Source organism: Coenobita brevimanus, chromosome 6 (assembly GCF_032717465.1).
Source record: "Coenobita brevimanus isolate Jiangsu-jjx chromosome 6, ASM3271746v2, whole genome shotgun sequence".
Classification (NCBI taxonomy): Eukaryota; Metazoa; Arthropoda; class Malacostraca; order Decapoda; family Coenobitidae; genus Coenobita; species Coenobita brevimanus.
The window spans coordinates 55,313,178-55,327,975 of record NC_136959.1 but is presented as its reverse complement, the minus strand read 5'-3'; the positions used below and the strand labels follow the sequence as shown (position 1 = coordinate 55,327,975).

General features: G+C 44.2%; 1 protein-coding gene across 1 annotated transcript in view; it reads left to right on the top strand.

Moving 5' to 3' along the window:
• Positions 1–14,798, top strand: part of fws (Conserved oligomeric Golgi complex subunit 5 four way stop) — a 79,799-nt gene that overhangs the window by 23,100 nt on the left and 41,901 nt on the right. The window contains exons 5-6 of the mRNA XM_080272313.1: positions 5,345–5,558; positions 9,791–9,933. Coding sequence (XP_080128439.1) covers positions 5,345–5,558; positions 9,791–9,933 — 357 coding nt within the window. The remainder of the gene's footprint in view (positions 1–5,344; positions 5,559–9,790; positions 9,934–14,798) is intronic.

Genomic DNA, 14,798 nt, shown 5'->3' with positions numbered 1-14,798 from the left:
GGCTTGAGTGTTGCAGCTGCACAAGGCTTACATGAAGGAGTGTTAGTGCCAGCTTTAACATATAGATGTGACACTTTGGTGTGGCATGAAAATGAAAAGTCAAGAGTGAGAGCAGTGGAGATGGGACTGCTGAGGAGTGTATGTGGAGTACTGAGAGTGGATAGGATACGAAATAATCTGATTCGTGAATGATGTGGAGTGAGGAAGTCTGTGGACACCAGAGTTGAGAGTGTACTGAGGTATGGTCATATGGAGAGAATAGATAACAATAGAGTGGTGAAAAGGGTATATAAGCAAATTTGAAGGAGGGAGGAGGTGAGGTAGGCCAAGGAGAAGGTGGAGGGATATGGTGGATGAGTGAGTGAGGAAGAGAGGTATGGAAGTCGGTGAGGCCAGGGGACTGACAAGAGATCGAGCTGGCTGGAGGAATGTTGTGAGAAGTGCATGATCAGTGATTTGGCACCCCTTTTTAACATGACAGCAGCCAGATTGACTCTACTGGATACATTTATGTGAAGCTGCAGGATGTGGTGAATGTTTCTGGCGTATCAGATAGAGCCAGGATTCCAGGGGCTTGAATGATGAGTGAATGGAAGCGTGGCCCATTGGACTGGGCAAACTTGGGCTGTCTGGACACTGTTACTCCTCACCCTGCCCTGTGGTGGGAAAAGAGGTCTGGATGATGATGATTCTGTGCCCATGCATCAGTTGAGTAACCTTTTACCTGTTAGGGATTTTCCTGTGCCAGATATCAGATATCTCTGTTAGTTGTTGGGAGGCGTGGCTTAATCGGTAGAGGGGTGGCCTGCAGTTCCAACGGACCCAGGTTCAAAGCCTGGCTGGAGCAGGGAACAGTTTAAGGATTTGAATTTCATTAAATAAGACTTTACTGATCCACCAGAAGACCCACCGACATGTAAAAGTACCCTTGCAAATACCAGTACACCAGTCCTGTATGAGACAGCCCTAGCATGTATTAACGCCAAAGTGGTGACACGGAGAGGTGTATGGTATGTAGGAGGACTGCTTGGCCTTGATAGCGGGCTGTGAAGCCTATGCCCAGAGTCAGACACATTTAAAAAAAAAAAAAAAAAAAAAAAAAAAAAAAAAATCCAATCTGTCTGGCCGAGCATGCCCATAAACTGCAGCAAGCACCTGTCTCTGCTGGGGTTTCCCATGCAGTGAACCGTTGTTCTCTTGTGGCAGACAGTACGTCACCACTGCAAGGCTGCATTTGTGTCTACCCAGTTCAGTGGCAGCATCGTAGGCTCCTTGTCACCCCATTACAGTATTGGGTTATATGGTTACCACCTGCCATTGTAAATGGTTTTCTGGGTTACAAGAAACAATTAGGCTTGTTACTCAGTGTAGAGCTACCTGGAGTTGAAAGAGTACCATAATAACAAGTGACACGAAGGATGGGAGAAACAGAAACACGGTATGGGAGACAGAAAAATAATAAAAGATAAAGGGAGAGTAGGTAGCAGTACATCACGTGAGTGGATAAGGTTTGCCACCACCTACTACCATATATGTTGGAGTAAGGTAAGGTTGTATAATGACTTATCCCTGGTCAGAATATACGGTACAGTCAGGCCTTACTATGTGATGACTCACTAGAACAGAGTATAAGAAGTTCAGCCTGGTCTTGCTGAGTGATTGTGAGATATGCTGTAGTGATAGTCGAAGATTTTTTTTTTTTTTTTTTTTTTTCCACCCATTTGTATTTTTCATTTTCTTGTGAGAGCAAATTCATCTTTCATTCACTTTAATTATCTTACTAATAGTTCTTGTTTAGAGTTCTGTACTGGTGTATCATCAGGAAAGGGGTAATAACACCGTAGTTTGATTTAAGGGTAAGCAGCATCTCTCTTTATTTTTTAAAATTATATCCTTATAATTTGAAAATTTATAAAGGCAAATCCATCCATCTATCCATCATCCAATTCTGTGTCACCCCATGAGGAACGTAGGAGCCTGGGTCTAGACAAGTTGGTCTTGGCAGTTAAGATGAGAGTGGCCAGCCTCACCCATCTGTAAGTGGCATAACATGAGCAGTGAACCTCAACCACCCCTTAGATATAAACCTACACAGGATCAATCCGATTGGAGTGCGTTAATTACCCAGTTTTAAATTGCCAGGCACCATAATTTGGTTATATGGTTACCATCCAGCATAGTAAATGGTTTCCTGGTGTACAGGAAACCATTTGGCATGTCACTTAGTGTAGATTCACCCATAAGCAGAAGGAAAAGGAAAGAATGAAGGAAAGAAAAACAGAAGAGGGAGTGTAAAGGTATCCGTAGGCAGCAGGAAGAGGAAAGAATGAAAGAAAGAAGAGAGGAAAGGGCAAACACCCAAAGCAGCACTACTTTGAATGAGTGGATGGTGAGTGCACCCTCCTGCAAAAAAAAAAAAAAAAAAAAAAAAAAAAATCCCAAGGGAATGCAGGATGGTCTCTACACAGTTTTAGTACACTGACATACTACTGTGCGAATTCCCATGATTAGTAATGAACATACAACAACACAGCATCTCCCAAAATTCTAATTGGCTGATCTTTGCTGTCCTGGTTGTTCTCCCTCACATACACTTTATTGCAGATTGGTTATTTTCTGCCTCAGGGGTACTGCCTGGCATACAGTTTGTTATGCTTTTTTGGGTGGGTGGCCTTTGACCTAAAACAAATCCCCCTTGAACTCCTGTTACAGTCATCTCGCTGTATGATAAATCGCAATATGATGGGGCATCACTTGACATACCCCATCGTATAGTGAAGCCTGACTGTATATGAATGTGGTTGTTCGTTTTGTTTAGCTTATAAAGGCTCCAGCATGCCTGCATGTGTTGGCCTTGGTCATCTGATGGTGGCTGTCCTTGCTACTTGATCTAATATCCTCTCTGTTCAGTCCTTTATCCCGAAGGTCATGCTGCATGACCCTGTCCCAAGACTTTTTCAATCTGCTTTTTGCAATGCTGCCCTCATTGTCCATGTCTCTTGCCCTCCACACTTATTTGTCATCTTTCATTCTCTCCACATGCCCAGACCATCTCAGTCTACTTCTCATCCCGTACCAACACATTCAGGTTCATCATTCCTTTCATCTCTTCATTGACTGTCCTAACACCCCTACACCCCCTGGCCTCTTGTTCAAGAATGCACTACACATCCATGTGATCTCTCATCACTGTATGTTTGGGCGTATGAATATCCTCCTTTTTTGCCCAGTATCACTACTGTGCAGCATTACACTCCTGCTGCGTACAAGCACTCCTTAACTCTTCCAGAGTCAGGTGAGGCAGTAACTCCCAAATCTTACCACTCCTTACCTTTGCTACAAAACTGACTCCAATCCCACCTCCAGAACATAAATGCTGTATCATGTTCCTTTAAATAAAGAGTTTCAAAACAGGTGAGTTTTATCATCACCCCAAAAGAACAGCTGGAAAACTGAAAATTTAATTAGACCTCCAGCAGATAATTTTTTGCCAAGCTTGGAGAAGCAACCTGGCCATAATGAGTTGAAACCCATCTCATTGTACTCAAAAGGATGAGTGGAACACTTTTGAAGATTTCATTATGGCTACCATCAAACTTTTTCAGTTGAGGGAAACTTTGAGTAGAAGAACATGTCCTAGTTGTAGACAGTATTGAAATGGGTATTTTTCAGGCATCTGCCAGATTATTTTCTTCAGCTGAAGGAAGCACCCTGCCTGTAAAGTTTTATTATATTCATTTCCTGAATAAACTTTTAACTTACCTTAAAAACATATTTTTAAAGTAGGTTTTTCCACCTGTCGATTACGGTGGTACGTCTAAGAATGGTGGGAAAGATGGTGATAAGGAGAGTTGGTGCTCCTTTTTCCTGGTCTTCAGGTCTCTTTTGATGATCCCCCTTTGCTGACCTTCTTCCATTGTCACTGACACAGAGAGTATGCCAGTATGCTTGTCTGAACACTTTTCTCTGGCCTGTGCACTACTCTACATGCACTTTACTTACCATACACCATACCATTAGGAGTTGGCTCCAGCAAGGGCATGTGTTCTGAAAACTTTGCACCTGCTACCTAGTTGATGAACTTGAAGGAAGGTGTGGCATGGGCTCTATTGGCACTGCTTTGAGGTTGGGTTGGGGTGGGATTCAGATCTTTACCATAGTGTAGAGGACATTGCTGTTACCTGGCTGCTGCTTCTGCATAATAGAGAGGGGGCCCAAACTTGGGACTAGCACCCCAGGAGGCTGCCCTGTCATTGAGTATATAATGTTGCAGTGCCAAGGTGCTCTTGTTGATTGTCCCTGTAGCTATCCTGGCAGGGTACACCAAGGTCGTTGTTGCAGCCACTGACCATGGCTGGTGGGTGCATAAGAGATGTGGTAGTAGAGGTAGGCTGTGAAATAATGCTGATTTCATGTGTGTGATGTGTTGGGGAGATTATGTTGAGATTGAGAGTTGTGAAAGGATTGTTCTTGATGAAGAGTCTTTTGAGTGTGTTGGGAAGTTTTGTTACATTTGAGACATGCTGTGTGCTGGAGGTGGGGCTGGTGCTAGCTCTGTGGCAGAGGTAAGGAGTGGTTGGAGGAGTTCAGGGAGCTGTAATCTCTCCTGACATTGAGAGGATTCTCCCTCTATGCTAAGGGGTCATGGTATGCCCCATGTGCTAAGAGTGTATTGCTGTACAGTAGTGAGACCTGGTTAGTAAAGGAAGAGTTTATTTATAGGCTCAGACTTACAGAAATGATAATGATTAGATGGATGTGTAGTGTGTCCTGAATTAAAGGCCCGGGGGATTAGGATTACAATTCAAGAGTTTAGGGGAAGGATGAGACTTGAGATGTATTAGCAGTATGATGAGGAGGGGTAGATTGAGATGGTTCAGGCGTGTTGAGAGGATGGCAGATGACAATTGGGTGCTGAAAAAGTGAGAGGTGTGAATGTCATGGGTAGGATTGCGAGAGGCAGATAAAAAAAGATCTGGGATGAGGAAATATTGTGTGACTGTAGGGATAAGGGACTGAATAGAGATGCTACCAGAGATCAAGCTGCATGGAGAGCTGCCATTACATGACCAATCAGACACATGCCGTCATGTTTGAGCCTTTATAAATGTATTGAAACTAAGCACATGCTTATTGTTCATATTTCTGTAATAGTTCCTAAGCATTTCAGCATGTTTTATAAAGTTGGTACTATAGATTGGGGTAAACTAGGGAAAAGCTGATAGGTAGCAATCAAACTTTAATAGGCAGTTTTTCTATAATATTGTCTATTATGGACTTAAAAAAAAAATTACGTCAAGAAAGGCGACTTATACCAAGAATTTATATAGCATACCTGCTCCAGACACTACTTGCTGGTGTGGAGCGTGTGCGGATGCGTGTGGTGGAGCCATACCAGAGAGTGGAAAAACACACCTTGGTGTTGGGACGCCTTCAAGCTTCCTGTGAGCTGCTGAGAAGGGTCATTCGCTGCCTGATGTTGTCACAGAGGTTACAGCAGCAGCTGTCTGCAGAGCCTAGGGATATCACAAAAGCTGCTATGAGTCTTAGTGAACTCGGTAAGGACAGATATACTGTACACAGTCATCTTAGGGTACCTATTTCAAGGTATAGGGACCCAGTGCTAAACTGCTTTAGTCTATAGCATTAAGAAATATTCTGGCATATTCATTGGTGGCCATATCCCAAAATGGCAGATTTAGTGTTTACATTGCTGCTGTTTCCAACGTGGTAGGTGGGGCGCACTCGCCATCCACTCACTCGATGTAGTGCTGCTCTCGGGTGTCTGCTCTTTCCTCTCTTCCTTCCATATTTACTTCTTTCCTCTACTGTCTTTCTTTACTTCATTCTTTCCTCTTCCTTCTGCCTACAGGTAGCTTGACACTCCCTCTTCTGTCTTTCCTTCCTTAATTCTTTCCTCTTCTTTCTGCCTATGGGTGACTCAACACTGATTTACAACCCAAATGGTTTCTTGTACACGAGGAAACCATTTTCTAGGCTGGGAGGTAATCATATAACCAAATTATGGTGCCTGGTGGTTTAGTGGGTAATTAACGGTGCTCCAGTCAGATTGAGCCAGTGAAGGTTTACATCCAAGAGGTGGTTGGGGTTTATTGCTAACATAATACCACTCAGGGATGAGTGAGGCTGGTCACTCTCATCTTAAATGTCAGGACCAACTTGCCTAGCCCTGGGCTCATTTGCTCCTCCTGCGGCAAAGCAGGATTGGATGATGGATGGATGGATGGATTAACCCCTTAACCGCGGGTATTGTTTTGGTCTGACTGTCCTCTCCCGCGGGGGTTTCAGCCAAATGTAAACAAACCTTTAAACCTTAATAACTCTGCACAGAATAAAGCTAGAGAAAAAAATAAGGTACCATTAGAAAGTACAAACCTTCAGCTTTCCATTGATGTAGGTTTCATGACTTCGTTGACTTTCACAGGACGGGGAGAGCCGTTAGAAGTGAGGGGTGTGAAATAACTATTTTACGCCCCACACACCAGTACCAAATGCCAACCACTCTCTCATAATAGTAATATAAACATATATGAACACTGTACATACGATAAACACCCACTCTGTGTTCACTGAGGTAGGTAAAAGGCACTTCCCTGCGGCTGCGCCTGCTCTTCACTGCGGCTGCGCCTCACTTCACTGCGGCGGCACCCGCTCACTGATGTTTCCTGCGATCTTTTCATTCTTTCTAACTTCTAATATTATTTTACATATAATATGGGCAATGTACATTATATTTACAATGCACTTATTACTATATTGCGTCACTGGCGCATCACAGAATTACGTAAGTGCCGCAGAATTCCACAAGTGCCGCAGATTCTCTTATTACAATATCACTTATTATACTGGCCAATATTTCCTTTATTTTCTAGGCAAAATATCCCTTATTACTACATTATCCATTATACAATTATTGGCAAAGCACGTCACTGTCGCATCACTATATATCACTGTCACTTTCAGTATTTACTCAGAGAGTGGTACTCGGCAAAGCACGGAGTTACACATAGAGCGACTTGGCATTCAAGGCACTGGTGTGTGCTCATTTTTCTCGTCGTAGGCCTTCGTGTGGTGGTTGAACATACTCTGCAGCGGCCCTGTGACAACCTGCCGCCTGCTTTAGGAGGCAATTTCACAAGCTGGTGCCGGCTCATGTAATTGCGGCACTCAAGACGGTCAGGTTGTGTGTCAGAGTGTCGCCTCGGGATCAATGCCGTCACCTGACCAAATCGTTCAAGTAGCTGCTGAACGACAGTCTTGGAAAACTGTCTCAGTGATGGTTGCCTTATGCCCCCGACTTGTGTCTTGTAAAGAATGAAGGCATTGAGCATGCACATATCGAGCATGTGCAGGCAAGCCTTCCTGTACCATCGGGTGTTTCTCCTGAGACAGTCTATTTCGCCAATCATCATATCAGACTTATCAACGAGTCTCATATTTACATTATAATCAATGACGGCATCAGGCTTCATGATTGGCTCTCCCGTCCTGTAGCTGACCTTCCCAGTTCTCTTCATTTCCCCCTTGTGGATGGTGCTGATCATATTGACAACCTTCTTGTCATGCCACCTGATCGCAAGAAGCTTTTCTGACTTCTTCAGGTGAACATCTCCCCTGGATGATGATGATGCTTCGGGGAAACTAGGCCACTCTTTCCTATAGCTCCGTACAGTGCCAACAGTGCCAATGCCGTGTTCAGCAAGGTATTTGGAGAGTTTCGGTGCTGTGTAATAATTGTCTGTGTACAGCACATGATTACCACCAAAATACCTCTCCATCAGCACTTTTACAACGGAGCCAGAGAAGCCAAGGGGGTCTTTCCTGTTCACATCCATTGTGCTAGCCGAGTAAATGACAAAATCCATTATATACCCCGTCTCACAGTCACACAGCACAAAGAACTTTATCCCAAAGCGGTGGCGTTTGCTGGGGATGTACTGCCTGAATTTGAGACGTCCTCTGAACAATACCAGGGACTCGTCTATGACGACTTTCTGCATAGGCCTGAAAAATCGCATAAATCAATCCCTAATCTTGTTGAGGAAATCCCTCACTTTCCACAAAGGGTCAGTTTGGGACGGGTTGTCATTATCAGCGAAGTGCAGGTACCCAAGCAGCTGTCGGAACCGATCCCGTGACATATACTTCCCGAATATGGGGATAGTAGTTATGTCATCCACGAGCCAGTACTCCTCCAACTCATGTCTCTTTATATGGGGCATCAAAAACATGAGTGCAAAAAAAACATACAGCTCTCTGATCCCGACAGGCAACCACGACACTTGCTTTGGCGAGCCAATAGGTCCCAGCCCTTGTGCTGCACACTGAGTTGCATACCTATTGGTCTCATCGCTGACATGCTGCACAATTTCATCATCAAGGAAGGCCAGGAAGTAATCAACAAACTCATCACCTGCATTGCATGGGAAGGCAGGCTGTATTCCAGCATTTGTCATATCAAACGGTGGATTGTGTGGCTGGAAATCTCCACCGTCAGTCCAAACAAATGCATCAACTTGCCCTGTGCGTGGTTCAGTGGCAGGGGCAGGTTGCATTTCACTCGTTTCCCCGTGAGAAGGAGCTGATGTAGAGGCAATGGGTGAGGCAGGAGGTGAGGCAGGAGGCAAGCGGGAGGTGGGTGAGGCAGGAGGCAACGGGGAGGGGGGTGAGTGTGGGGGCGGTGAGTGGGGGGGTGGCGCGGGTGAGGGAACTGAGCGGGGGGCAGGCGGGGGGGTTTCTGACCTGGTGCGTGGTGAAACTTGACCCTTTCTACCCCGCTTATCACCTCGCTTATCGCCCAGCTTTGCCCTCCAACTGCCACGCATCCCCTTTGTTCTAGGCCTGCCTGCACGGCCTGCCTTCCCTCGCTTTGCAGGCTTTGGTAATTCAAACTCCTCAGATGATGTAGACTGAGGAGAGGGCACGACAGATGATGATGATGATGATGTGAGGGCAATTGGGCTAGGGGAACGGGAAATTGATGGGAAATGCGTACTAGGGCCTGGTGTGGGAGACATGAGCCTGCGCTTCACTCCCTTCCCACGTGCAATACCAGATTTGCCCATAGGAGCCTTTCCTTTCCCAGAGTAAGTTGGGGGTGGTGGGGGGGAATCAACACGATCACTTTCATCACTGTCACTATCAATGGAAAATGGTTCACCACCAATCACTGCCAAATCATCACTGCTTGCTGTGAGTGTGTCACTTTCACTGCCACAATCAAGAGTAGTACTTACTGTTTTGTCCAGCTCAGTTCTAATTTCAGGAGTGCTCAACCCCTTCTGCCTCGCCGTCGGCAGTTCCTTTACCGGTGTAGAGGTAGAGGGAACACTAGCACTAAACATTGTAGAGGAGGAAGCGAGCGACGATGAGTCGGGACGGAGCGCCATTATCACGCACAGAGCTGGACAGATACTGACTGACGCGGGTCAGGGCAGGGGTGGGGGGGGTCCCCTCAGGGTTGGAGGAGGGAGGTGTGGGATGGCTGGCGTGAAAGAACTCGACAGCTACTCTTGCGTGAGAATATTTGCGCGCCTGGAAAACGCGCGGTGTTCAAAATATTCACGATCATTCCAGAATGCCACCCGCGGTTTGGTCCAGTTTTGTCGCCGTCATTCTGGAATGACACCCGCGGTTAAGGGGTTAAGGGCCTCATTTGGGGTTGGCTGTTTTTTATTTTATCCTTGCCATTGCCAGATTATTCTCTTTGCCTTAATTAAACCTCCCAAAGCAAAGGGTTAAACCGACGTACTTTTTCTCCTGGCAACAGACCATTTGGGACGGGATGTGGACCTGAGTGGGCTGGAGGTGCTGGAGCGAGAGCAGAGGCTGGTGCGGCAGGCCAGGTCTGATGTGGAGAAACAGGCTGCCACCATGATGGACCGTGGCATGGAGCTTCATAATCAGACACAGGTGAGGCAGGGGTTACATCATTGCTGTTAAATGTATTTTGGGGTGAGAGATCAATAAGAAAATAAATCCATGCCTATATTGTCCCCTTTAGGGCATAGGGGTCCAAGGCAAGGCTAACACATTCCAAAACATTTAAGGGTAGGAAACTGATGTACAGTTCTGGTAGAGCTTTAAATGATAGGATAACCTCCAGGCTTTTCCAGGACCCAAACCACACCACGTAAACATTGTAAATTTCAGCCGAGTGCTCAGGGACATATGTAGGGCTATTTACCATACAACAACTGTCAACACACACGTGTTTTAAACATGTTCGAAGCATGCTTTCCTGAGGGTGGTGACAGGATATTTTGATCTGTAACTAACAGAGACTAATTCAGAATAGTAGGTAACAGTTAAGTGTGCGCGTTTCAGAAAAATGTCATTATGTAGTAATGTAATGTTACTCTGTTCATTCCTGCAGCAGTTGGACAAAACAGTACAGTATAGAAATTGTTTGACAAAGCCTGCATTATTATTATTCCAGTACCAATTTGCAGTGCAGAAGTTGTAAACCACAGTATATCCTACTTGTAATTTTTCCTGGAGTGATGCGAAGATGTGTAATGGATACAAGAGCTTATAGAGGTTGGGGGAGTGGACTTTCTGACCACTACTTGGTGGTGGCCAGAATCATCCAAGTAAGATGGAGAAATAGAAGAAGGGAAGGACGGGAGGAAGGAGTAGTTGCAAGGAGAGTGGAAAGGTTACAAGAGGATGAGAAGGCAGAATATGAGAGAAGTGGAGGAACAAAATATGAATTGGAGCACATGGGGGACGTGGAAGGTGTGTGCAAGATATTCACAGAAGAAATATGTGCAGCATGTGATGTGGTGTGTGGGGTGAAGAGAAGACGGAAGGGGTGCAAGGAGCAGCATGGTAGAATGAAGAGATGAGACAGGCTGTGGCACAAAAGAAGAAAGCATACAATGAATGGATGAGAAATAGGGGCGTGGAAGTAGTTGACAGGTGGAAGAGAGAGTTATATGTAGAAAGGAAGAGAGAGGTGAAAAGATTAGTAAGAGAGAGTAAGAAGAGAGTGGATGAGGGATTTGGAAGGAATTTGAGTGTAAAATGGAGGGACTGTAAGAAAATGTTCTGGAAAGAGGTGAAGAGAGTAAGACAAGGTGGCAGTGAAGTTAGTAGGGGAGTGAAGGATAAAAATGATAGATTATTAGAGGAGAAGGAAGAAAAAATGAGCAGATGGAGAGAACACTTTAAGGAATTGTTGAACATAGAGAATGGAAGTAATGTGAATATAAGTGGCTGGGGTATGGGTGGGAGAAGGAGGGAGGTGAGAAGACAGGAAGAAATCAGTAGGATAGAAGTTGTGGAAGCAATGAAGAAAGTCAGATTGGGGAAAGCCCCAGGGATTGATGGAGTGTGTGGTGAAATGCTGAAGCATGGGGGAGAGATAGTAGCAGAATGGATGTGGAAAATGTGCAGATTGGTCTGGGAGGAAGGGAGAGCCCCGAAGGATTTGAAGTCAGGTATAAATATTCCAACGTACAGTACAAAGGAAAAGGGTAAAAAGAAGTGTGTGGTAATCATAGGGGCATTTGTCTTCTTCATGTAATAGGAAAAGTGTATGGTAAGATACTTATTGACAGAGTTAGGGAAATAACAGAGAAATTAGTTGGAGAAGAACAGGGAGGCTTTAGGAAGGGAAGAGGTTGTGTGGATCAGATATTCATTCTTAGATCTTTAGTGGAAAAGTTTCTAGAGAAGGGAAAGAAGTTGTATGTGTCCTTCATGGATTTGGAGAAAGCACATGACAGGGTGGATAGACAAGGATTGTGGGATGTATTAAGGATATACGGAGTAGATGGAAAGTTGTTGAATGCTGTGAAGAGTATGTATGGTGGTGCTAAGGCTGCAGTGCATGTGGATGGTGAACTGAATGATTTTTTCTCTTTGAAGGTTGGGTTGAAACAGGGATGTGTCATGTCTCCATGGATGTTCAATCTGTACATGGATGGGGTTATAAAAGAGGTACAAGGTAGGGCAGTGGATGTTGGAGTGGCCCTAATGAGAGAGGGTAGTGTTTGGAAACTCCCTGTACTGTTGTTTGCAGATGATACTGTGTTGTTAAGTGAAGACGAAGGGGAGCTGCAAGGCTTGGTGGATGAGTTTGGGAGAGTGTGTAAGAAATGAAATCTAAAGGTGAATGTAGGGAAGAGTAAAGTGATGGTCTTTGAGAGAGCTGAAGTCAGTGAATGTACAGTGAGGTTAGATGGTGAGGAAATGGAAAGTGTGAGGATGTTCAAGTACTTGGGGAGTTTGATGAGTAAGGATGGAAGTTTGGAGGGTGAAGTGCTTGAAAGGGTACAGCAAGGAAGAAAGGTTGCTGGTTCCTTGAAAGCAGTGATAAGAAACAGGGAAGTAAGCATGGAAGTGAAAAAGTTACTACATGACAGTATTGTGATACCAACTCTAATGTATGGAAGTGAAACTTGGACGTTGTTGGACAGATACAAGTCAGGAGTGAAAGCAGTGGAAATGAGTTATTTAAGAGAAGCCTGTGGAGTCACATGGAGAGACAGGCTGACAAATGAGGATGTAAAGGAGCGTTGTGGTATGTGGATGTGATAGGAAGCGTTAGAAGGAACACACTGAGGTGGTTTGGCCATGTGGAGAGGATAGAGGGTGAGAGACTGATGAGAAGAGTGTGTGTGAGTGAGGTGGAGGGGGGGAGAGGGATGGTGAGGCCGAGGATCAGATGGAGGGATGGAGTGGAGAGGTATATGAGAGAGGGGTGTGTGTGTTGGGAGCGGGGCAGTGAATTGGTGGGGGACAGGGCGACGTGGAGCCGATTTGTTTGTGGCCACCCTATCCGGGATTAAGGCGTCTGGCAATAGATAGATAGATGAACAGTATCAGAATGGTATGACAGTTTCCATTTCTGTTTCATTACAGGTTATACTGTATGGTACAAGAATAATATAATACAGCACTTTGGCAATGCAAAGAACCAATACACTGAGTGACATGCCAGATGGTTTCCTGTATGCCAGGAAACTATTATGCTGGGTGGTAACCATATAACCAAATTATGGTGTCTGGTAGTTTATGGGTAATTAAGGTGGTCTAGTCGGATTGAGCCTGTGTAGGTTTATATCTAAAGGGTGGTTGGCGCCTGGTGGTTTAGTGAGTAATTATTGCGCTCCAGTCGGGTTGAGCCGGTGAAGGTTTATATCCAAGGGATGGTTGGGGTTGATTGCTCATGTAATGCCACTCAGGGATGAGTGAGGCTGGTCACTCTCATCTTAAATGTCGGGACCAACTGCTTAGCCCCGGGCTCCTACGCTCCTCATGGGGCAATGTAGGATTGGATGATGGATGGATGGATGGTTGAGGTTTATTGCTCACATAATGCCTGTCAGGGATGAGTGAGACTGGTCACTCTCACTTTAAATGCCAGGACCAACTTGCCTAACCCCGGTCGCCTCCACTTCTCATGGGGCAACGTAGAAGTGGATGATGGATGGATGGATATTTTTTATGAAGCATACTGTTTTTGTAGGTATTATTATTATTTTTCTGTGCATTTTTTTTTTTCTTAGATGTTGATGATATTATACAGGAAGATATTCTAGGGTAACCCAAGTACTTGTGCCAAATATGAATGACCTTGACTAATTTTTGAAGGTCAACATTGATTTTTGGTGCAAAAATTGCATATTTGAAATTGAAGTATCTCGGAAGCTAATTGAGATACAGCTGTTTGGTTGAAAATCCTCTGGTAAATAGGTGTGCTGAGAATTTTGGAAGAATCTTTTTCCATTTAGCCTGGTGGAAAGTATCAAATTCATATCTGCTCAGTGTTTTCTTTGTCTTGTGTTTCAGAGAAAACCACAAAAGCTATAACTGTACAGAAATATGGCTGTTGTCCCTCTTATTTTCCGAAAGGAATATGGTCACAGTTAGTGAGTTATTGAGACAAATGTAAAAGGTACCTATGCATTCTTCGACTCTTTTGTCTTCAGATCTTGTTGATATTACACAAGGAGCTACAGGTTAATCCAAGTGCATGTTCCAAATATGAATGACCTTGAAATACTTTTAAAGGTCACAGTCTTATGTATGATGCCAAAATTTAATACCTTGTGCACCATAAATAGTTATGGTGATTTCTCCTTATTGTGGCTACAGAGTACATAAATAGGTAACAAGATATTATTATTATTACTAATTATTGTTATTATTATTATTATTATTATTATTGTTATTATTATTATTATTATTATTATTATTATTATTATTGTTATTATTATTATTATTATTATTAATGTGGTAGGTGGGGATGCCCACCATCCACTCACACAGTGTAGTGCTGCTTTGGGTGTCTGCCCTTTCCTCTCATCCTTCCTTCCTCTTCTATCTTTTGTTCCTTCATTCCTCTTGTCTTTTGTTCCTTCATTCTTTCCGCTTCCACCTGCCTACAAGCGACTTTACACTCCCTCTTCTGTCTTTTTCCTTCATTCTTTCCTCTTCCTTCTGCCTATGAGTGATTGTACACTGAGTGACAAGACAAATGGTTTCTTGCACACCAGGAAACCATTCACTGTGCTGGGTGGTAACCATATAACCAAATTTCCTTCCTTGGTGTCACCATATAAAGGTGTCCTTTACAGCACCCCCGTGTAAGTGAAAGTGCAGGCAAGGTTTGAGTTTATACTATATTTGTTTCCTAACTTCTGATCTTAAACCTTTCCACCAAAATGACATACTTATTTTATTCAAGTTACATCCAAATGACTTTAGTGTATGGTATTGTTGGTAAGGCATTAATACTGAAAAAATTCAACCCCTTGTTTTTGTTAAGT